This window comes from Mauremys mutica, chromosome 1, assembly GCF_020497125.1.
Source record: "Mauremys mutica isolate MM-2020 ecotype Southern chromosome 1, ASM2049712v1, whole genome shotgun sequence".
Taxonomy (NCBI): Eukaryota; Metazoa; Chordata; order Testudines; family Geoemydidae; genus Mauremys; species Mauremys mutica.
In genome coordinates, this window is record NC_059072.1 from 199,803,634 (window position 1) to 199,828,174 (window position 24,541).

A 24,541-nucleotide genomic window follows, 5' to 3' on the forward strand; every position below is an offset into this window, starting at 1 on the left:
AAGACAGCGTGTAGACAGAACCTGGACTGCCTTTTAAATATGAGGAACAAAAGATTCGAGACTCAGATTGCACAGCTTCTGCTCTCCCTACGATACTACTTGAGGAAAAAGTGATTATTGGATTGTCCAAATATCTCTGTTGATGCACTGGAGAACTCTAGGATTATCTCAGACACTGTGTGAGTCAGTTCATGACACTGCACATAGTAAACTATACAGGAAAACACAGGAAATCTTAAAAGGGTTTCCTTCTGTAGTAAGTATGTATAGTTAACCAGCACATATTTGTCACTTTTATATAACTCCTGATTTTGCTTAGCCTGTGTGTGGTGGGGCACCTGCCCCACACTGGGGCTCTAAGGGGCTAATAGAGCCCTAGGGAGGCTGCGCAGGAGGCAGCCAATCAGAGAAGGGATGAAGGGAGCAGCCAATCAGAGCCAATTAGGCCCATATGAAAAGGGAGCTGCAGGGCAGAGGAGGGCAGTTCTCTGCTGGGAGCCCAGGGAGGATGGAAGGACTGTGTCTCTGCAGGGCTGAGAGAACTGCCAGCACCCTGGACAGAGCAGTACTGCTAACAGGGACTGGGGAAGTGGGAGACAGCTCCTGGCTGGCTGCTGAGGTTTGCAGGCTGAGGCCTTGAGGCAAGGGTAAAGAGGATGCTGGGGCCACGAAGAAGTGGCCAGACAACTTGCTGCAGTACCCTCTAAGGGAAGTAGCTGAACAGCAGACTGCAGGTTCCCCGGAAGGGGAAAGAAGATGCAGTGGTCCATGGAGAAATGTGGGTCCTAGAGTAGGAGTGATGGTGGTGAGGCACCATCAGAGGAGGGTGCACTGGGGAACAGAGCTAATCCTCAAGACAGACAGCAGGAGGCACCAGAGTGGTGAGCGCACCCCATTACACTGTGGTTTTAAGTGTTAGAGTAATAAACCTTTATTTTCAATATTCATAAACCTGTGACTGTTATTTTACAGACATAAGGAATCATAACCAGGAAGGGATTTAACTTTAAAATGATCTAACCTAGATAATACACTACTTGGTTACATCCAATATACAGGGATCGGGGAGACAATATTCTTCTCAAAATAATTTACACAGTTAAAGTGGAGTAGGGGGTTTCGTGTCAGTATAAACAAGTTTACATTATCCTAGAACCTTCACCCCCCAGAGCAGTTAATGTTTGCTTCTCCATGGATGGGTTCAGAAGAATAGAAAGAAACTGTTAAGATACAATACAATTTCTTTAAGATAGATACCTTGAGCCAGTCATTTCACTAACCAACAGATTGTGGCAGAGCCAGGAATGGAACCCAAGTGTTTTTACTTCCAGTCCAGTCACTATCCACTAGATAATGCTGCCTCCAGGAAAGACAAACAGAACCCAAAGAAGGAAATGTTGGCATAATCAACAATACCATGTTTTCCCTGGGTTTCTGATCTTTGGAATTTGCCTCCTCACTCCACTCTAGTCTGTTAGTGTATATTACAGGTGTTCCTTTGATCCTAAAGCAATGATGATTCAGGATCAGAGGTCAATGCTAGGAGGAGAGACAGTAATAAGCAAGAGTGGAAGTTGTTTTTCAAAATGTTTATCTGTGAGGTAGGTAGGGTAAATCAGTGGGAAAAGAAAAGTGAAGCAATGAGGGAAGTTAGGTGAAATAAGAAATGAGTCAGCTTGTGTAGTTTAGTCAGAACATAATGGCACTGCTGCTATTGTTCAAAGAAAGTCTATGAGTACACAGTATTCAAGGTTTCTATGAAAGGCAGAGTAGATAGTGGGACATCTGAGTGCTGCTATTATGCAGAAACAGAGCAATGGTTCCAATTCACTGGCTGTCTATAAGAGACTACTTTGGGTTTTACATCTATAATCACCATAAATATTAACAAGTGTCATCATCTACTTACCCAAATAATGCTCATGAACTAGAGCAACTTCACAGAGACCAGACTCTTCTGAATCCAGGGGCAAGATTCCTGAAAATTTTCAGCAAAAAAAAAAATAAAATAAAAAAATCTTCAATTCAAGTGTATATTACAAATGAAATAAGTTGAGTGTTCCCAGCTGAACCATTAGTGCAGCTTTATCTACATCACAGTTCCTTTTTTCTCATTTCTATATAATGCAGTTGAAAGTGTCACAGTCTGTATTATTACAATGCTTTAGGTAAAGACAAATGATTTAATGGTGCCACATGTGTTCAAAGTGGTATTCCAGCATTTTCTTTTCTTGATGATAAAGTGGTATTCTGCTGTTGGTACTTTGGTTCCTCGTCTGCTCATGAATGAACTCACCTCACACTGCTCCCATGTTGTCTAGCTGCTTCTGCAGTATCTGTGATGATCACTCCTCTTTTGACTCTACATGAGTGCATTAGACACTACAGGAAGAAGAGAGATCTCACACTGCAGGTGGGCCCAGATAGGGTCAGATGTTGAAAGCATCGTGGACATGGGGCAATCACATCAATTTAGTACAAGTTTCTATTGATGGGTAGGTATTAATACTCAGTCTTTATACAGGAAGCTGTTTTCACATATGCCTTCAGCTGTGGTGCTTGTACATGACTGCAAATCATTACCAAGACACTTCTCTAATTAAATATCACTCAGGTTTAGTAGCTGCCAAAATTCCCCCCTTAACAAGTCCCATTTACTTAATAAAAGGCCAATCTACCATTCTTGAATTTACAATTAAACTACTGCTCTAAAAAGAAAGATATCTTAGCAGAGCATTCTCTTTCTCTGTGTAATATATTCTGATGCATATGGTTTACCTACTTAATCTAATCACTCTCATCAGTCAAATTAAAAAGAAAAAGGAGAAAGTCCTCTTCCAAGTATAAACTCTTAGATTTTAAGATTGAGGATAATTCAATAATTGGTATGCTTATGGTTATATTCAGACCATGGACCCATTCTTGCAACCTTTACTCATGAGAATAGTACCAATGAACTCAGTGGTATTTATTGCATGATTAATGACTGATCTATAAATAAGGGCTACAGTATCAGGTCAATCTATTTAATTTGTTGTAACCTCCATGAGAAGTACACACTGGCACTACACACGAAGATCTAAGCAGTTTTGGATAAGTCTAGTAATGACACTACAATAACTATTCTATGCTTTTTTTAACGTCTGTTCAATTTTATTAATAAACTAACACCGTAGGCAAGCAAACTGTTATACAAAATCCACCGTCCTTTAAATCCCCTATCTATTAAATATGGATAGGCACATTTCAACGGCAATTTGGAAATGTATGTGTCAAAATTTTATTTGTGTAGGGAAGAGTTTCATAAGTGATCTTCATATTGTTGTAGCATCTTCAGTATGGGATGCATAAATTTAAAGAGTTGTTTTGAAAGGGAAAGTCAAAAGACTTCAGTATTTGAAAAGAAAACTAAAGATAGTTTCAAGACATTTTAAAAGTGTATTTTTTTTGCCTTGAGTGTAATTCTGGTTCTGTTGAGATAAGTGATAATCAACAAATAGCAATTTTGAAAAATATAAAAACAAACTGCTTCTCTTTTTCCAGATACAGGTAAAAACAATAGGCCTGATTCTACGATTTTGGATGTCAGTTTCACACAAGTGTAACTCCATTGTTGTCAACTGAGTTACTTCAGGTATACATCAGCATAAGACCAGAGTCAAATCTTTAATATTATCCACACCACTTCAATAACTTTTCACAGCTTCATTTGACCCTTGCAAATCTCTCTTTACAGTACTTTTCAGCTTTGTTTTCCTTCAATGATTGGGACCAGTTATGTTTCATGAACTGGATCACAAGATCAATAAAATACATAATTTAAAAAAGTACTGAACACATATGGCCCCAATTCAGTGATATACTTAATCAGCTGTTCAGTTCCACTAAAGTCAACGTGACTACCCAGCCACTCAGAATTAACCAGTTCAAAAAAGAACTAGATAAATTCATGTAGGATAGCCAGGATGGGCATGGATGGTGTCCCTAGCCTCTGTTTGCCTGAAGCTGGGAATGAGTGACAGGGGATGTATCACTTGATGATCACCTGTTCTGTTCATTCCCTCTGGGGCACCTGGCATTGGCCACTGTTGAAAGACAGGACACTGGGCTAGATGGACCTTTGGTCTGACCCAGTATGGCTGTTCTTATGTGCATAAATTTTAATAGGATCAGGGCCAAATAACTGCAAAACACTGGGCTATAAATGATGTTTTAGTTTATTAGGCAGATCTAAATTTTTTACAAACAGTACATTACTACATCATTTCTGAAAGCATAAGAATTGTTTATTATTAAAGAAGTAAATGGAAAATGTGAACATTAATTTTATTTCACTAAACTTGAAACTAATAATGAAAAAGGGCTTTCAAAATTCAGGAAATCCTGGAAAAACTTTTCAAGTGATTTAGAACTTTTTACTTCGAGATTTTTTTAAATTAGTTAATATTATTTGGGGGGGAACAATGGTTAGCACTTGGGTGAGTTTCCCTAGTGGGAAGCCCATAATAAGTCACAGAGCAGGGCTCCCATCCACTTAAAATAAATTTTTTTTAAAAAGGTCCATTTTCATTAAAAATTTAGACATGAAAGTGAAACAAACTGTGAATTAAAAATGAAGGCTGAGGTACTAAAACATCTTGAATCTATCTGTTATTTTTAAAAGGCCCTGGAGTTAGCAAAGCACCTAAGCATGCACGCAATTTTAAGCAAATCAGTAATTCCATTGAAGTCAATGAGACTACTCATGTGCTTAAAGTTACACGTGTTTTCAAATGTTTTGCTCCATCAGGACCTAAATGATTTAGAAAGTCAAAGTGAACTAACCTCAGTGAACTAGGATGAGCAGCAAAGATCAGATCAGTAAAAGTTTCTGTATCAATTTTTTTTTTTTAGCAACTTTTAGAAAAACAGCAAAAGGGATATAAAATAATGAATGATGTCACCTTGTATGTCCACACAAATAGATAAAAAACACATGTATAACATAGTATGTAATCTGTACCACCAGCACAAATTGTCAATGTATTTATTCAAATTGATGGATTGAAAATGCACCTCTGCGGGCAGATTCTCAGATGGTGTAAATGTTCATAGCTCCACTGAAGTCAATGGCACTATGACAGTTTATACCAGCTGAGGATCAGTCCCTCTGTGTCTCATTCAGACAATTTCCAGAGCAGAAAGTCTTCAAATAGTACTCAGCTCAGGAAAGTTTTATTATAATGAAAGTAAAAATGTTTCAAATATGTTGCAACTTATATGAAAAAAAAACAAACAAAACACACAACCAACGTCTCTATTTGTAGTGATAGCATTGATTATAACCTTAAAAGGAATTTAAGAATTATTTCAAGAAACAAAGTTAGCTGATAAAGCACACAAACTTTAACTTACCCACTACTTCATCATCTGGCTGAAAGAAGGACACTTTGCTTCCAACTTATGAAATACAACATGAAGGAGAGGGGGGAAAGCATAAATATAAACATTTAGAATCGAAAACAACTGTGTATTTGAGAGAATACTACAGACTAGCAGTAGCTTACAAAAACAAACATGTTCAGACTATATTTTATCTGTTAGGCAAAATTATAGGAAGGTTTCATTTTCAGAATGTAAACATTATTTAACTTAGGCTCCAAGCCCACAAAACGTGTGTAAGCACAAGAATAAGTGTTTGGAGGACCAAGGTGTTAAACAATGCATCAAAGGTGGACACATGAGTGAAATATCTTGAATTCCTGAAAATTATTTTGTTTTAAGGTTAGAATATATCTACATTATGGTGACTATATCAGCATCACCATAGCTATGCTGGCATAACCCTGTAGTGTAAATGCAGTCTACACTAACAGAAGGGGTTTTTCTGTCACTGCAGGAACACTCCTCCCCAACTGACAGTAGCTAAGTTGATGGAAGTATTTGCCTATCGACTTAGCTGCTTCTACAGCTGAGATTAGGTCAGACAGGGGTGGGTTTTTTTCCACATGCCTGACCGACATAGCTATGTTGACCAGGCCTTAGGATAGGTTTACGCTACGAAGCCTATGCCAGCATAGCTATGCTGAGAAGTTCCCTAGTGTAGACACAGCCAACACAGACAGAAAAATCTCCTGTCGGTGTAGGAACATCACTTCTCCAAATGACATTAGCAATGTCAGCAGAAGCTCCCTTCAGCAGACATAGCTGCATCTGCACTAGGGATGTTATCAGCATAGCATAGGTAGGTCAGTTGCAGTGTGAGTTTTCCACATCCCTGACCAACGCAGCTCTGCCGATTAAAACGTATGTTTAGACCAAGCCTTAGTCATTGCAATAAACACTTTTACAAATGTCAGTTACAACATCACAAAGATATTCGTAAATTCTACTGTAAAGTTTACCCTTAAACTGATTTGCAGGTTTTACATTTCAGTCTAAGTATTTTTAATTTTTACTATATTATACCATTAATAGTTTGTCAAAAATAACATATAGCCAAAGTGAATATTAGCTCTGGGAACTAAGGCTGTACAATTCAGACAATTTTTAGTGATCTTAAATGAGTGGCCATTTAATTTTTTCTCCCTCAAAGATGATCACATTGTATATTAGTCGACTCACCCTCTAACACCACTCCAGCAATCTCCCTCCCAACAGGTAGAAATTCTTTCTTCATCTTCATTTCTGATAAAAGCTAAATCACATTAATGGTTATAATTTTTCTGCCAAAACTTAATTATTGCCTATGCTCATAAATTAGGGGCCATAAAGAGAGTAAAGCACTCTGTTTCTTAAAGATGAAAATCTGGTCTTTGATCCAAACATTATTAAAATAAAAATGCTGCATTCCTCGTTTAAAAATAATAATAATAATAAAAAAACTATATAAAAGTTTGTTCCCATTTAAATTAGTTACATTTTCTAAAACTACAGATGTATAGCCAACATACTTAACAACAGCAGAGCATGTATAGGAACAAAAAAAAATTATATTAATTTAGGCTCCTATTTGGGTCTTTAGTAAGATTTTTCATATTCAGGTTACATCATTATTATTGTTTGTGAGCCTGATCCAACCTCCATTGACATTGTTTGTATATTGCTTTGTATATAGGACCTAATCCAACTAACAGTCATTATAGCTGCCAGACCACCTAGAGGCATACAGAATCATCATCCAGAAGACAAGGGATGATTTTATTACTTTATACAATTCAGAACTGACAAGTTGATCTCTCTCATTAAAATTAGGGGCCAAATTACAGGTATCTTTTACACACCTTAAGCAGATCAACCACAACAATGAACTAAAATAATATGGCCACATCCTCAGCTGGTGTAAATCAGCATAGTACCATTACATCACCTGAGCATCTGGCCTATAGTTTTCAGATAGAAAAAGTAAATTCCCCATGTCCTTATAAAAGTAAAATACGTACCTTTATATCTGTCCAGCTCAGAGCACAGGCTTTAATCTGTATTTTCACATCATTGTCTCTTGTAACAGGAAGATTTTCCTAGGACAAATTTATAGACATTACTGTCTGTAACACAACAAGAATGTGCTAACAGGATGATTGCAAGATCTTGGGAACATTTATATGCAATGAGTCCAACTTCCTGACCATAAAATAGTTCAAAAAAGTCAGGAAAAGTATGTCACATCAAAGGAAAATAGGAAACTGCAGGCCATAATGGATTTACATACTGTATATCAGATTTTAATTTTGAGAGTATTTTTGTGTTATGAACAAACATAAGAACATTAAATACCTTACTAAACCTCACTACTGCGATAACAGGAAAAAATGTTACGTTTTCTTTTGCCAGATAACTTTACAAACCTGCATGCTATTTCTTTACATCTGTCGAATGTAAGCTAAAGAAAAGGCAAGCAAAATGGAACAGTTCTGAAGTAGATGGGGAGAATCTTAAGACTAGAATTTTTTAAGACTCAAGTGTTAGGTCCAGTCTTGCCACACTTAACTATGAGAGTAGTCACATGCAAGTAGCCCAACTAAAGTCAAAAGAATTATCTGCACGAGTAAGGATTACAATTTTAGGCTCCACAAAGGATAGTCACCATGTATTATAACAGGAAAAGTTAAGTTGTTTAAAAGGTCCATCCCCGCCATCACATTCCACCCCGGATGTCCTCCTTAGCACCTCAGATTGGAAGTGAAATTCTGGTCCCATTGAAGTCAACAGGAGTTTTCCCATTGACTTCATTAGGTCTAGGATTTCACTAGAGCAGGGATTGGCAACCTTTGGCACGCAGCCCATCAAGGAAATCCGCTGGCGGGCCAGGACGGTTTGTTTACCTGCAGCGTCCGCAGGTTCGGCTGATTGCAGCTCCCACTGGCCACGGTTCGCCATGGGCGGAGGGATGTGCTGGCCACCACTTTCCGCAGCCCCCATTGGCCTGGAACACCGCGGCCAGTGGGAGTTGTGATCAACTGAACCTGTGGACACTGCAGGTAAACGAACTGTCCCGGCCCGCCAGCGGATTTCCCTGATGGGCCGAACGCCAACGTTTGCTGATCCCTGCACTAGAGTGTTTAGATTTTCCTTAAAATGTTCTTTGCTTTAATTTTTCCTCTGGGCTTTTCAATTAGACTGACCAACAACTTTTTTTCTGAGGAAGACTGAGCTGAACTTTCTCTGGCTCTTGCTTAGTTACTCAAAATCATCCCACAGCTCCAAGTTGCAAGGCTTTTTGCTAATCTGGGGGAGGAAGATGTCAGCTCAACAACCAAACTGGCTCCCTCTTTGATGTGCAGAGAACTACTGCTAAGCCACAAGACTGTTTGTTAGGATATAGATATTCAAGCCTGTCTGTAAAGGCCTATACTTTAAGAATTTAGGTGTATTTTTATTACTTAGCTAGCTATAGAGGTATAAAAGAAATAATTAAAATTACTGTCTGTCTGTCTAAGGGCCTTCTCTTACTGTGACAGTCTGAGGCCTGGTTCTTAGGCTAAGGCCTTCAACTAAGCAGCAAAGGCCAGCCATAAACTGGGAAGTGTATGGTCACAGCCTCACATTCCAAACGAGTCACATTGAAATAAGGTGCTATTGGGCTGTTAGAAATACAATCCTGTTCTAATATTTCTATCACCTCCAGAGAAAGGGGAGAGCCTAGAAGATGTAAAAGGAAACTTAGTTTGATAGCATCCTGTCTGGCAAGAACTCACTTATCAATAGCTGGGATGTGAAATCCTCATTTCTGTATTGTTTTATCACTGTAGTTTTCACTTTCCTATTGTTTGTTTGTATAATTTTTGTTTGGTTTTGTGATTGTTTTTGTCTGCTGTATAATTAATTTTGTTGGGTATAAACCAATTAAGGTGGTGGGATATAACTGGTTAAATAACCATGTTACAGTATGTTAGGATTGGTTAGTTAAATTTCAGTAAAATGATTGGTTAAGGCAGGGGTCCCCAACCTTTTTAGGTCCAGGGACCGGTTTCGTTTGCCGGACCCTCCGCAGGCGTGCCTGCGGGAGGTCCAGCTGAGCCGCGGGACGAGCGCTCCCTCCGCAGTCGTGCCTGCGGGAGGTCCGCTGCTCTCGGGGCTCAGCTGGAGCTTCCGCAGGCACGCCTGCGGGAGGTCCACCGGCTCCAGTGGAGCTTCCGCAGGCGTGCCTGCGGAAGCTCCAGCTGAGCCCCGGGAGCAGCGGACCTCCCGCAGGCACGACTGCGGAGGGAGCGCTCGTCCCGCGGCTCAGCTGGACCTCCCGCAGGCATGCCTGCGGAAGCTCCACTGGGTCGGTTCGCGGCCCGGTTTCTAAGAGGCCGCGGACCGGTACCGGGCCGCGGACCGGGGGCTGGGGACCCCTGGGTTAAGGAATAGCTAAGCAAAACTCAAGTTTTACTATATAGTATGCAGTCAATCAGGAAGTAAGGGGGGAATGGGAACAGGGACTGGGGGTGGGGGAATTGGGATCATGTTTTGCCAAGTGGGGGGGAATGGGAACAGGAACAGAGACACAGGCAAGGCTCTGTGGTGTCAGAGCTGGGAAGGGGGACACTGAGGAAAGAAACTGGAATCATGCTTGCTGGAAGTTCACCCCAATAAACATCGAATTGTTTGCACCTTTGGACTTCAGGTATTGTTGCTCTCTGTTCATGCGAGAAGGACCAGGAAAGTGAGAGGGTGAAGGAATAAGCCCCCTAACACTGTTCAAAAAAGATAATCTAACTCAATTAAACAATCATAATGTTTTCTGAAGCCAAAAGGTTTCCAAATAAAGCAAATTTGTATTTAAAAATATACTAAACTTAGCCTGTAAACTTTTGGGGTAAGGACTGTCCTTCAGTTAGGTGTGCCTATCCCAATGGGGCCCTTATTTCTAACTGAGGCCTCTAGTCACTACCACAATACAAACAATGTAGTTTTTATAGAGATTTAGAAAACATCCCACTCTCTCATAAGAACAAGAAACAGATGAGGTGGTGTGTGCCTCTGTGTGGAGGCTGATCATGGCGCTCTTCCTCATTCATTACTGGAGACAAGATCATGGGGTGAAGGCCAATGGTGGCCTGTTATCCCCATAAAGGTACCTCCACTTTCATCCATGCTACCTCTCTTGAGGCTCCTGACTAGTGATGAATTAAGGTTTCCTGGGGCCTTGGGCCAGAGCAAGTGGCGGGCCCCTCCTCACCCATTCTGACCCTTCCGCCTACGGTCCCGACCATGGCCTCACCCCTTTCTATCCATTCCCTGGGCATTGCCCCGTTCCACCCAGGGACCAGCCCCATTCTGCCCCCTCTCCCCCCACGGCCTCCCAACGTGTTTGCTCCTTTCTCCCCCATCCTCCCCACTGTGTCCTCAAGACCAGAGCAGCTCTGTCCCTGGAGCCACAGTAGGAAGTGAGAGCTCCCCCAGTCCTGAAGCCATTGCAGGTAGCGAGAGCTCCTCCAGTCCTGGGTCACAGGAGCGGGTCTGGGTGCTGGGGCTTCCCCTGCCATGCCCCATGCTTCTGCAGGGGATCAGGGTCGGGGCACTGGGGCTTCTCCCACCCCACCTGCCCTGCACTTCTGCCAGAGAGTGGGGTTGGGACCGGAGGAATCCCCTGCCGCCCTGCAGCTTCTGCTGGGGACAGAGTCAGGGGGTGCTGGGGGCTTCCTCTGCTGCCATGCGGCTTCTGCCAGGGTTGGGATCTAGGGGGTTTCTGGGGGCTTCCCCTGCCATGCCCATCTTGCACTGCTGTCGGGGAGTGAGATCGAGGCACAGGGGCTCCAGGCTTCCACCATTCGGCGGCAAATTTTTTCTAGGCCCCCAGGCACAGGTCCCATCAGCCCAGTGGCTAATCCACCACTGTGCCTGACATCCCTCTATGCTCCCCCAAGATATCCTCACTAATTGGTGGTCTGTTTAGATGGAGACTGGCTTTCCTTTCCCACAGAAGTTTTACTTTCTAAAATGATTATTTAATTATAATAGTGTTTAAAGACCCCAGTCAGGACCAGGACTCCACTGTAGTAGGTGCTGTACAAACATATATAGAGATAGCCCACATTCTGAAGAGCTTAAAATCTAAAAGGGCAAGCAGACAAATAACATAGAAGCAAAATACTATACATGTGGTTAGTTGCTTTTTTAATTTTTATTTACACTACAACCATCCCTCCGTCTAGGTGCCTCAGCTAATATGGTTCGCCACTACTAACCCAATGCAGTAGATTGGCGATTCTTACCCAAGATAAACAGTTTCATTTTGACACTTGGATAGTTTTACATTCAGATATGAAAACATAGCTGTGAGAAAGTAAAACAGATGAAAGATGCTTAATAATTGATCCACATAGGAACATATTCCCTTCTCTCAACACATGATTAACAATTCTTCTGTAATCTGAACTCACCCTTTCCTGGAAGACAAATGTAATTTCCTCTCCAGCTGAATTCTGCTGACAATACAGAACCTTCATAGTGACCTGAAATAGCATACAGAGGAATCTAAAATAACCAAATTGTAATATATGTAGCACTTGTAAATTGAATTAGCAGCAAAGACTTTAAGCATCTTTGTTCATCTAGAGCAAAAGTTTAAGATACACAGGAGGATTAGAAAATAACCCTGCTCCCAATGAAGTTAATGGTAAATTTGCTGCTGAATTCAAGGACTGTAGGATCAGTTTTTAACTCGGACAAATACAATGTACAGAACAACAGTACTAGTGCAAGTTATGAAAACATCAGGCTTGCCAATACTAGAAATACGGGTTGAAGTGAGGTCAGTGTGTGTTAACTGATCTAACCACAACCTTTTTCATAGTGTGGATGCACTGCAATGCCTTTTACTTTGACTGAACAGGTGAAAGTTTTCTCATTCTTTTGGTGAAATATGTTGTCTTGAGTGGAAAGGAGGAGAGAAACATAGGACAAAGATTTGTTTCTCTCTTGCAAAGACTGGATCCTACATGTCAGAGGGAAAGACCTTCTCATGTTTGGGAGAATTATTTATGATAAGCATATATTTTTTTCAAACTATACACAATTGCCCCAATTCCACAATTCATTGCAAACAGGAATTCTGCTGTGCTTGTGCAGCGTCCCAATTAAATCACACACATATCTTCACGCAAGTAAAAAAAAGCATTGAACTCAATGGGACTCCTCATATGTACAGTTATTTAAGTGTACTAGTATTCCCAAGATAAGGCCCTTAGTCAGTGCAACGATTTAATGATAAATACTGTCAAATCATACCAATTTCAGAGTGCTAGGTTACCTTTATTATTAAAATTGGATTTTCAGTGGCGTTGTGTTTCCTGGTTTAAGGGACACCGCTCATCCAGTGTTGCAGCTCTGGTGACACTTGGTGTCTTTCTTAAAGCCCCAGCATCTGGAATCATGGGATTATAGCAGAATTTCAGCCTCCATTTTTTTTAAGGCAAATTTCCCACTGCTCGCAGCCCTTAAGGAAAACAGGGAATCTGACGACCCAGAGGAGGGTTAAGCACGTTCCCTGATTTGGGGGGCGGGTCCCAGTCATGATTATTGAACGTGGTGGGGCGATGCCGGGTCTCGACAAAACAGGGAAGCGAGCGAGACCTGGGCAGGGAGGGTGGGGACGGGCTGGCGCCTGGGGGAGGGGGGGGCTGCGGGGCTGGCGCCGCGGGGGGGGAGGGGGCTGGCACTGACCGGGCCGGATCCCGCTCCCCGCCTGGGGCAGCGACCCCCGGGCCCGAGGCAGACCCCGGTTGCCATGGCAAAGCGTGAGTGACTTCCGCCGCTCTCACCTCCGCCACCCCCTCTCCGGCTCCGGCAAGGACCGCTGTGCAAGCCCCGCCCCCTCCGCCGGCTTCCGAGACTAGTCAGCAGGAGAGACTCGCCATTGGTCACTCTAGGTGAACGGGGCGGGGCCACGCCGCGAGCCGTACCCAAAGCACCAAGGCAGGCTCCGCGAGACCACTACTCCCAGCAGACCTTCCGGCTCCGATCGGACTACAACTCCCAGCATGCAACGCGGGCCCGCCCTAGTTGTCGGCTTGCTGCTCGAAGGTGTTGGCACCGCAGCGCGAGCGCGGAGATATGTCTGCGAATTAAAGCCCAGGGCCGCCTCCTAGGGTTCCATTCATGCAAACTGACACGGCCCTGCCCACTCTTGGCCCCACCTCCTCTCCCCTGGGAGCGCGTCTGATTGGTCCCCTAATTTACCCACTAAACAAAAAGAGGGATCCCCGCTAGCCCTGTTAGTAGGGGGGAGGTCAGACAACCCTGTGTCCTGTACACACTAACCTGATAGTGCGGGGAGGGGGGAGGAGTATTTATGATTGGTTGCTCTGCCCTATACAGTTCGGGTCGCCTTTGTCTGTGGTGTCAATCTTTGCATTACGATTGGTTAGTATTTGCGTCAATCTTCTGAGAGGGGCGGGTTGTAGCTGGGGTGTGCCGAGGGTGGGAGGCGACGGGAGTAGGTTGGTTGCGCGGTAGTACGGTGGCCGTGAGGGCGAAGGTGACACGCTCCCGCCCCCCCCCCCCCCCCGCCCGCCCGCGAGGGTGGCTCAGGAGGCAGCGGGAGGGGATGGTGTGTATCGCGGAGGCGGTGGCCGCTCCGGCTCCTCCGCCGCCCCGCGCCTTTGCCGTGGATCTGCCCAGGGCCCCCCGGCCCGCACAGATATGAGGTGAGGGGCGGCGCGGCGCGGCCGGGGCCCGGCGAAGGGTCACCCTGGCCAGGAGCGAACGAGCGGGGCGCACGGGGGGGGGACCCGGCTCCCGCCGCCTCACCCCAGAGCCCCGCCGGCCGGCCCGGCTCCTGCCCCCCCCCCCGCCCGGCTCTGCCGGTCCGAGCGTCCCCGCCCGGCGCCTTCTGCTGCCCCCTCCCTGCCCCGCTCCATCCCTCGCCCCCGCCCCCCTGCGCTCCCCGCCCGGTCCCGTCCCCCCCTGCCTGGGCCCCTCGGCTCCTCCGCCCCCCATCGGGGCTGCCCTGCCGGCCCCGGCCCCCAGGAGCAGCCCGGCGCGGTCGGCGGGGCTGGGAGCCGGAGCGGGGCCGCCCCCGGGGGGCGAGCGTGTCGGGAAGCGGCCGGGTCCGTGTGTGTGGCTCCGGGATGGGGGGTGCGCGCGGCGGGGCGGGGGGGCGCTCCGGGGCAGGGCTTGGCCGCTGGCTCTGGGCTGTGCCGGTGACACGCACACCTGGCTCCCGGCGAGGGTGAGCGGGGAGACCCTGGGTGAGCTGGGGCGCGGGGGGCCCTGCAGCCGCCGCCGCCGCCGGGGCAGGCGTTCCTGTGCGGGGCTGGTGTGAATGGGTCTGTCTGGCGCAGAGAGAGACAACGTTTCGGTGGGTGTTGCGGCGCCTGGGGTAATTCGTCGGGTCTGTTAAAATATCTTAAAATAATTCTTAAAAGCTTGTTTTTATTCGTTTATTTGGAGTTGCGTTTTTGTGGGGAAAGCGAGCAGATGCAATGAAGGGCATTGGGGGACATCTCCCTGGTGTCTGATATAGCCTGCTTGTTTCTGGTCTTGTGGACATAAATCAAAGCCATCGCCCCTAGAAAGGATCTGTATTCATGTCTGTCTGTAATGTCTAGGAATCTCCATACATGACAGAGAAAGGGAGGATACTGTTGCAGCCTGCAGGCAGTGTAGTGCCCTGTAATGCCTTAGTAATGATTACTGGATTTTGGATCTCTGTTTCTTTCCTTTCTCTTGCCTCTTCTCTCCTCTCTTCTCCCCCCCACCCCCCCCGTTTGTTTCCTGCCCCCTCAACGCACACAGTTCGATGGTGTTAAGTGAAGGAGGAATGCCATCCCTTGTAGCTTGAAAAGGGCACACAACCAATCGAACAAGGGGATGTTGTCAGAGGCTCAGGAAAAAGAAACTTACTAGTGCATGGTCGTTTTCCTGTTCCTTCACGTCTATTTGTCTTGGATTAGGAGACTACTTTATAGATAACATTTCCTGTGGACGTCTTTTGTTCTGTATCAGCTGCTCCTTTTATTGAAAGGAATGCTTTTGCTATTTACGAAACAGATTAGCTTCTATGAACTTCTTCAGTCAATTGACTATGATATATTATGGTCAGAAACATGTTAGTAGATTACTAACATAGAGTATTGTTTAGTAAATGCTGTTTAGTAATAGCACCGGCAGTATTCTAGAAGTAGCAGTGAAGTATTCATTAAAGCAGTTGTTAGGTATTTTTCTTGTTTTTACTCTTATCCTTTCTCTCTTGCCAGTTCTTTGAGTACTATTTGTAAGGGATGAATGTTTCAAATTGTATTTGAAATATTTTAAATATTTAAAGCGCAACATCTGCATAGTTTTAGGTGAACTGTTGAAGTGTGCCTACCAATGTTGTAGTTCTGCCTTAGATGTGGGGGAAAAATACAAATATTTAATATTCTTGGAAGCTGTGCCTAATAAATAAGGAACAAAAGTGGTTTGCTAGTGTGTGAAATATGTTTTGCTCTTGTTTTCACATTACCAACAACTTCAACTTATTTTTTTCTTACAGGCTTATGTTTTTTTATAGATCAGCAGTATTCACAGACTAGTGAAGCAACTGCTAAATTATTTTTTTCCAGTTTAAAAGCAAACAGCCCCCTCACTTTCAGGGTCCTGTTGGGGAGATAGGATCATAGGGGAAGGGAATAGCATGAACCTGGGGTCACCTTGCACACAGATTAACATTTTCTGCTGGGTATTATGCCCAGGCTTTTTGAGTTAGGCAAGCAGCACTTTCCACATATTGCCTCAGAAATTAAACTTAATTGCACCACTGCCCGCCCGCCTGCCCACTCAGCTCATCATCTTCCCATGAAATAAGGGGAGGGGAAAAGGGGGGCAGTGTGAAGGGATTGGATGTGACTGTCCAACACACAAACACAGGGACCGCAGGGAGCCCAGGCGGGGGGGCAGTGTGATAGGGGTCGGGGAGGTGGAAGGTCCCTGGACCAGGGAAAGGGGCAGCAGTCGGGCAGGGCAGGTGCAACACACACACATGTCTCCCCTGGGGATTTCCTGGCTGCCCACAGGCAGTTCAACATCCCGCTCCCCCATCACTACAGAGGTCACCTTGGGACCAACCAGCCCAGTAGCTGCCCTGCCCCCAACCAAAGGGGGGGGCTTGGCCCAGTTCCCCCCCCCCCGAGGTGCAGCTTGAGCCCAGGCCGGGCGCCCCTCCCCTCGCTCGGCAGTTACCGGTTAAGCCTTATGCCCAGTGCTTCCCGCCTCAGCGGGCCCCGGAAGTGATGCACCTGCTGTATGCCAGGTGGGGGCAGCGGGAGACAGAGACACATGTGGTTCTGGCTGTTAGGGAGGTTGGAGTGCGGCGCAAGCACGTGGGACTGTGAGGCAGGCGCCCCCCCCCGGGCAGGGGGTGAACCCAGCAGCCTCACCCTGCCGCTTGCCCACGGGCCGCACAGTGAGCCTACGCGGGCCACACGTTGTGCAGGCCTGGCCTAAATAAATGACATTTCCTCTTCTCTCTTAATGTCCCTAATTATGCAATTCGTTTACTGTTGGGTTCAGGAAGAAATCCTCATTTGAGGATTAGTTTATATCCTAAATGATTATGTTTAATAGCTCTTGTGGCTGGAGTTATATCTTTTCTAGTGGAATTGCAGATTCTAACTTACTCAGTTTCTGCAGTATATTCACTGGAGAAGTAAGGATGTACACAAGTTTCATTTGCATAATTAAAAATACCAGCCCTAAAATCAGTTACAATGCCAGCAACAGCACAAAGGAATTCAGAGAAGATCATTATAGGGAGTTACTTCAACTATGAATATAGAGTTCACACAGCAGTCTGTTGTTAAAGAACATACAGAGCTTTAAAAGTTATATGGAGATGTTAATTTAACCGAACAAATTGTAAACAGATAAAGACTTGTTCATTAGGTTTATTTGGGTCCATCATGTAGAGAGAGGTGGTCAGCATGACAGGGATTGACCTGGATTTGCAAAACTTGTGCTCCCCAGACATGAAGCCTATTGTGATTTGAAATATTACTTCATTATATGTTGCTGTTGAAATGGTAAACTGCCAGAGAATTTGAGTATTTGATTATTGTACTGAAAAAAGCTGCTGAATTTTGAAAAGGTTTTACATGGTACCTTTTTTTTCCCTCCACAATATGAAAGTGGCTGGCAACAATAGGTGACTACAAATCCAGTGTGTTATAAGATCTGATAATACAGTACTTTATTACACTCTGTCTTGCAGTATGCAGTACCAAAAAACAATGCTTCAAAATAACACGCTGATACTTTTAAAATACAAATTTAAGACTATGGCAAGCCTAAGCTAAACTTTTTTTTTGTTGGATGGCAAGTCTATGTAGAGATATCAAGTGGCTTCTGAGTCACCAATCACAAATGTTAATCTACAATATTTAATTTGATGACTCACCTTCTTGCACAATAAGTATTGTATGGTGCACACAGTTCCTGATTCTATGCTTAGACGTGTAAGCCCCATCCAGTTCAGTGGAGGTGTTCCTACATGTAAAGTCATGTGCATAAGTGTTTGCAGGATCAGGCCATAGATGGTGTTTCTGGGTAGGAATTCATGTTTAGGAAAGTGTGTGTGTACTGTAGTGGCAGGGTGCATTGTTTGTTGATTTATAAAGGTTTTTATCTTCTGGTAATGAAACTTTTATTAGCATTTGTATGTGCATCCAAAAGTGTCTATACTAGCCTCTTAATCAACATAAAAATGCCCTTTATATGGAAGAAAAAATGACTGGAAATTAAAATTCTGTATATGTAGAGGGGTGAGGGAGAAGGTTCCATGTCATCCCCTAGAGGAAAGATTTTATTACTAATGAGTTTTATGCTCTCCCACTGTTTCATCATGGGGGGGACAAGTTCTCTTTTTGAAGTCTGTTCAGCAGATTTTGACTTGAATAGTCTAATCTCCTTACATGCCTGGAACATCAGAATTGAGATTCTCTGTAGATCTGAGCAGAGAATTTTTCCCATTGGTACTTGCTGTCTGAAGCCTGTTCACAAGTCTTTGTGTACTTCTGTCATTATGGGGAAGCTCTGTGTTAGAATAAAAATTTTATTCATGTTTAATGTAGGATTCAGAAATTACTAGTGGCCTTTAATGCAATTGCGTCTGACATTTCATTTTTTTCAAAGGTGATGTGGTATTGTTATGCAAGTAGCAGAGCTAGCTTTCCTGATATGCTATTAAAGCATAGGACTAGGAATCAGGTTTTATTTAAAATTCTGTCATAGGCTCCCTGTGTGATCTTGGAAATGTTGCTTAACTTTACTGTGCTACTGTTTTCCCAATCTGTAAAATGGGGATAATGCTTCCCTATCCCACTGGGATGTTGTGAGAATTAACTAATGTTAATGAGACACTCAATATAGTGGTACACATCACAGAAGTGCCAGTGAATCGATAACAAAAAAAATCTTTAAATAGCTACTCCTGATGGGCAAACACATGGTGGTTAGCAGTAAAACTGCAGGAAAAACTCTTTGAAATGGTGCAGTCTCAAGTTGGTTTTCTATTATAAAATGTCATAAGTACATTTACTTATGGAAGTAACATGTCCCTTTATTCAATGTGCTGTCTCCAGGATGGTTGACTTAATTAGTGCTACTGTCTTTACTGAATTCTTTTCCTTTCCCCTGGAAATCTTGCTTGCCGCTAACTGTCTGTAAGTGTACTAGCTTTGCATTAAAATACCTGTGTACATTTGTAATTTTAATTGAATGTCTTGGTAATTCACTGTTTGAATCATATGTCAGTGCAGGTACTTCAGAATGACTCTTGTGTTTAAGGTTTGTTCTGTCATAGCTCAGTGCATTAATATTCTAGATAGACATTGTATTATTTTCAGTTTAATAGTTTTTCAGTGAAGTTAATCTTTAGTTTTGATCTCTTCTTCATCTGGTTTGCTGTAAATAATAAAGGAAGCAAAATTATAAGCTAGCATTTTCTGTTTGAAACAAACTTCTGTTAGACTCCATCTAGATATACAATTTGAGTAATAGCTGTTAGTATGCCAGAAGAATAAGCAGGAGGCCTGGATTCAAGCCACAGAATGGTACATTCCTTAATTCATTACTTTCTATATGCAGAAAGAGCATACTCTTAAAATGTGTATCATGATAAAATTAAAACAGTGAGTCTGACCTATTTGCCAGACTATATATTTTGGTAATATTTTCAACAGATATATTTTCTTTAAATAAATCACTCCTAGCTTATTCTATTGGAGACACAAAACAACAGAAATGGAGTTCATTAACTGGTTACAGTTTGCTGGTATAAATTTCTGGTTAGAGCCAGACATCCTATAACCTCATATTGTGTGGGCTTCCTGACACAGCTTTATTAGTTCACTGCAGTTTTTAACTTCTGTGATTCTGATCCTGGCATTTTCTGAAAGAAGCAGTTGGATTAAATTGCACAGGATTGTCTGGAGTGTTGGATTTGTGTAAATATTTAAGTGTTGTATTGGGGACATCTAGATCACTTTTTTTTTTTAAATTTTCATTAACCTCCCACTGACATCCCCAAACAGGATTGTTGAGACTTAAAGGACAAAAATAAATATTCTGGTTTAGAACTGAAGCCGTATAGATGAAAAGCACAGTTGAGAAAGTAACTGAAATACTTCTCTGATGGATTGTGTTTTCTAAATAGACAACCTACTCTAAATTCTCTATTACTGGGTGACAATCTTCACTCATGAATATATTTTGCTTTCCACAACAAATTCTCTGCACAACTTTTCATTAGTGATGTACCCAAGTATTCGGATTCTAATATCTAAACTGTACTGTTCAAATTTTGGTGTCTATAATTTGGGTTATTGCTGATTATGCACTATAGGGATCTTATGACTTTTTTAAAACAAACTCTGTATTTGTGGATAATCTAAGTACTATACCCAGATGTATATACACTCTTTTCTTAACCTGTGTACTATATGATTTTTTTAACATTAGCTTTAATTAAAGGGTTTATCAAGATAAAGATGTGAATTAATGCAGAAAACAGATTTCTAACTTCTCAGGAGAACTGACAGCAGAAATTTTTGAACTGACCATTGTAGTAGAGTTTGGAGACGACTACATTTGGGAACCTCAGAAACAAATGCTGGTTTTAGTCTGGTTTTGTGATCAGATCAGGTTAAATTCAAATCTTAAGTAGAAATATGCTAACCTTTCTTCATATTGAACCACAATTGATTTCTTAAAATGAGTACTAGTTTTGCTACACTTTCAGATAATTGGTTTGTCAATAAACATAATAAATACACAAATGACTCAAACTACTACATTCCTAGTGAGATCTTGGAAGCAATGTAAGAAACATCCCTGTGCAAGTTATGTTGGATAATTAAGAACCTATATTTGTTTTATGATGGAATTATAGGTTCCTCAGTTAAGTACTCAGAAATCAGAAAATTACAATGCTGAGGTTGCATATGCATGACCCATTATTCATATGCATTATGATTCTTATATTATGCTATTTCTCAAATACAATAATAAAGGCGTTAAAACCTAAATACCCATGTATGCAGGAATGGAAGCTAATACGGTCTTCATTGACTTAATTTTTAGATTAATACACCTTGCAGAGAAGGTAGTTTATTTTGACAGCTGTCATGTACTTCATTTTTTCTTTTATGTTCCCTGTTAGATACCCAGAGAAGGAGGCAGTTTACTAGGAAGCTAATTGCATCCATACAGCACAGAACAGCCTTTCCTAGGTGCACACTTCAGAAGCTTATCAAAGTAGTTGTACAAACTGAGCTGTATAGATGACTTTCAAAGGTCAAAACCAAATTTTGCTGGAACACAGACACTTTATCAAACAGGGCTATTTCCATATTGAGCTTAGCTTACTATCCATGGCTGCTTCAGCTGTAGAGCTCTTTCAGAAGTCTTAATCGTCTTTATAATGGGAATGTCTAATTGGATTTTTCTCTCTCCCTTATTCTGCCACTAATATTCTATGTAAACAACTGAGAAGTTTTTGTTCAAATTAAAAAAAAAATAAAAAATCTCAGAGCAGAGATGAATTCTAGAAAATCTTGACCTCCATGGTGATCACTTTGGAAAGCAAATAGCAAGTATGAATGTGTTTAAGATGGAAATTCTCATGCAAACTCAAATATAGTGTTTGCTGCAGCTCTTGCGATAATGACCAATAATCATCATTTAAGCTCTTCCACTAAATTATTACATAATGTACCCTTGATCTTATGATAGTCCCATTGTCAGTCACAACATCAGAAAAATCCACTTAGAAAACATGAAAATGAGAGAGAATTGGATCCTAATGAACAGTCTTGGCCCCTACCCCCCAAAAAATCTCTTGCTTCATAAATAGCGTTTGCATCAATATATTATAGTGCTTTTTTTTTTCAAATGTGAAGCTGAGTTCTGGAACCTTAGTGTTTGTATACTGAATGATGGAATCTGCAGAGACTCAATGTAACAATCAATTAAAATTTTTATATTGCTTCTTCATCTCTTTTAATCAAAGCCTTTTAGAATAAGTAACAGCAAATGTAACAAGATTTAAGTGGTAGTGAAATGCTTTGACTAGCAGTTGGGTCTCGAATATTCTTAAATACAATTTGAAATATACAAATTTCAAATGTAGACGGTATTAAATTTCTACACTAATTAAAATATGGTTGTTTGTAACATCCTAAAGATAAATTTTTATAGGTCATTCTCATAGTATCCTATTCTGAATAAAAATAAAAATAGAAAAGATTTACTGAATTACCCAGTCCATTATATTTCAGTGTTTAGGTTAATTTGCTGTGTTAATCCCTGATCCTGCAAGCTAGTCGGGATGGATGTGTGCTTGCCCCATGTAGAGCCTGAAGTCATTGGAGATATGAGCCAGTGGATGCGTCCACCTGTGGAGAGATCATTGCAGGATCAGGGACTTAAACATTGTATATAGATGCTGTACAAACTTCTACATTGGTAACAGTGAGTAAGCTGAACTTCTAGCTGAACTGTCTGGATTCTATTTTAAGCGGAAGAGATGTGATTAAAATTCATTTACCCTTCTTTGGTCTGATGCCTGCAAAATATTTCTCAGCTGATTTGTTGAGATGACTGCTATTATGCTGACCAATACAGTTACGCTGTTTCACTGTGCTCCCTCTGTCTGTATCCATGTATTCTCTTGTTAAAGTCTTGATTTGTAAAATCTTTAGGACAAGGACTGTCTTTCATTCTCTTTGTTCATTGCCTACCTCAGTGAGGACTTGGTCCATGACTGAGACTTCTAGGGATTACCGCCATAGAAATACATTTTAAAGCACTCTTGAACCTCTTAGGATAAGATACTGTAACTTTTTAATATTTTTTCTTATATATCAACTTATGGGAAGTTTGATGAATTTATTAACATAACAGAAACAGCTAGTTAAATTTTAGTATATTAAAGTCCAGTTTTTGCTGAAGTCTTCAAAGGCTTCAGACATACTATTTAAATTCGTCTTTAAAAAAAAATCTGATCCACTCTTGATGTTCACAAGCACCTTTTCAGGAAGAAAGAAAAGTGTACGCACACACACAGTGCTTTCCAGTGCACAAAGTAAACTAGGGGGAAAAAACCTGCAAACTCTTTCCAGTTATCAGAAATGTTTTTCAGGTGTGTGCCTGCGTTCAAGTCGTCCCTTTTAAAATGCAATATTCAATTTAATGCCAGACCCTTCATTTGTACTATTCAGCCTCCTCAAATTGCAAACTTGTCTGCATATTGAACTAGAAAGAACAGAATGAATCCCAACAGAAATATTTTAAGTACTATGGAAAAAGGTTTTGCAGAAATTCAAAAGAACTCTGCTTGTTGAACACTTAACAAATTTTTAAATTATATATTCCCTTTTCTAGCTTGATTTTTTTCAGTTTTCATTGTCCAATTGGAATAACAAACTTAAATTTAAAAGAAAAATGTAAGACTGTAGCTGACATTTGTGTGTGAAAACTATTAATTTAAATTGATGGACCAGAAACTGCTTTTTGTGGCGTTTGAAGCCATTTAATGATAGTCAAGAAACATCCACTGATCTGTTTAGACCTTGCAGCATGTTCTTTTGCTCCTGATGTTAAACAGAACGAAACTATACTCACTAGAGAACCTTGTAGGTTGCTTTTCGGAGAACCACATCATGATTTTAAGAATTCTTGTTTCTGTCTTGTTGTTTTGTAGCTGTATAAATGCTGCTAGTGGCTTGTTGGAAAATGAACTCTTTTCTAGAAGCAAGACTACTTATTTTTGAGGAACAGCATGGGCATGGTTAAAAAATAATCAAACTTTTCACTAACTAGTGGGGTCTTAAAGCTGTCTTAGCTGGGCAGTTGAGGATTTCTCCCGTGGGGGAGTCTTCAACTGGCTTAGATCAGACATTGCTGGCTCTATGCCACACTCATCTGGTTCCTCCCATTATAAAAGGCTTAGTCATTAGGTTAGTTAATTGAGGGATAAAACTTTCAGTTCATATACTAAATGTACATAATGACCAGTGTAGTAAGATGAGGCCCTGAGACATAAACCCTTGGTATCAGAGGCCCGGTATGAGGCCTGAACTGAAGTAATGATCAAGACATTGCTAATATAAAACAAAGGTAGGCTGTGAGCCAGAGACAGGCCCTGCTCACAGAAGTTGGCAAGAGCATGGAAGCACTAATAAGATGAACATGTGCTAGGATGGTACCCACACAGATAACAAGGAACAGGCAGACCAAGCCTAAAGACAGTATAAAAGGACAATATCATGGATAGACAATGTGATGGATAGGTAATATGAAAGAACAGTACAATGGATAGATGATGAATAGACAATATGAAAGGACAATACAATGAATACAGTATGATGGATAGACTTATTCAAACCAATCAGCACCATGAGAAAGGCAACACCCTAATGCATAGAGGGGCTGTACCTCAGTGCATTCAATGATGCAAAGCGTGTTTGTACCTGTGTATAAGAATGCATCCCTGAGTGGATGTCTTTGTCTGGCCTAGGGGGCAGTGGCAAATCCCGCCACTGACTGAGCCGGTCCATTGTCAGGGGGCACATATTCATAGTATGTCCTGTAGAGTCTG

General features: G+C 42.1%; 2 protein-coding genes across 6 annotated transcripts in view; one reads left to right on the forward strand and one right to left on the reverse strand.

The window, feature by feature from the left end:
- Window positions 1–13,273, reverse strand: part of CRYZL1 (crystallin zeta like 1) — a 38,971-nt gene extending 25,698 nt beyond the window's left edge. Inside the window, exons 1-7 of one of the 2 annotated variants that reach the window (XM_045002382.1) lie at window positions 13,132–13,273; window positions 12,719–12,832; window positions 11,850–11,921; window positions 7,422–7,499; window positions 6,604–6,676; window positions 5,395–5,439; window positions 1,910–1,978 (exon numbers count right to left, since the gene is read on the reverse strand). In XM_045002382.1, coding sequence (XP_044858317.1) covers window positions 1,910–1,978; window positions 5,395–5,439; window positions 6,604–6,676; window positions 7,422–7,499; window positions 11,850–11,915 — 331 coding nt within the window. In that variant the 5' untranslated portion in view covers window positions 11,916–11,921; window positions 12,719–12,832; window positions 13,132–13,273. Of the gene's footprint in view, window positions 1–1,909; window positions 1,979–5,394; window positions 5,440–6,603; window positions 6,677–7,421; window positions 7,500–11,849; window positions 11,934–12,718; window positions 12,833–13,131 lie in introns of those variants that run through there. The other variant, XM_045002381.1, reaches the window with a different exon arrangement.
- Window positions 13,274–13,778: 505 nt separating this feature from the next.
- ITSN1 (intersectin 1) overlaps window positions 13,779–24,541 on the forward strand; it is a 195,930-nt gene continuing 185,167 nt past the window's right edge. For 2 of the 4 annotated variants that reach the window (XM_045002377.1, XM_045002374.1), the window contains exon 1: window positions 13,983–14,114. The gene's annotated coding sequence lies outside the window, so the exon portion shown is untranslated. Of the gene's footprint in view, window positions 13,831–13,982; window positions 14,115–24,541 lie in introns of those variants that run through there. The other 2 variants (XM_045002376.1, XM_045002375.1) reach the window with 2 other exon arrangements.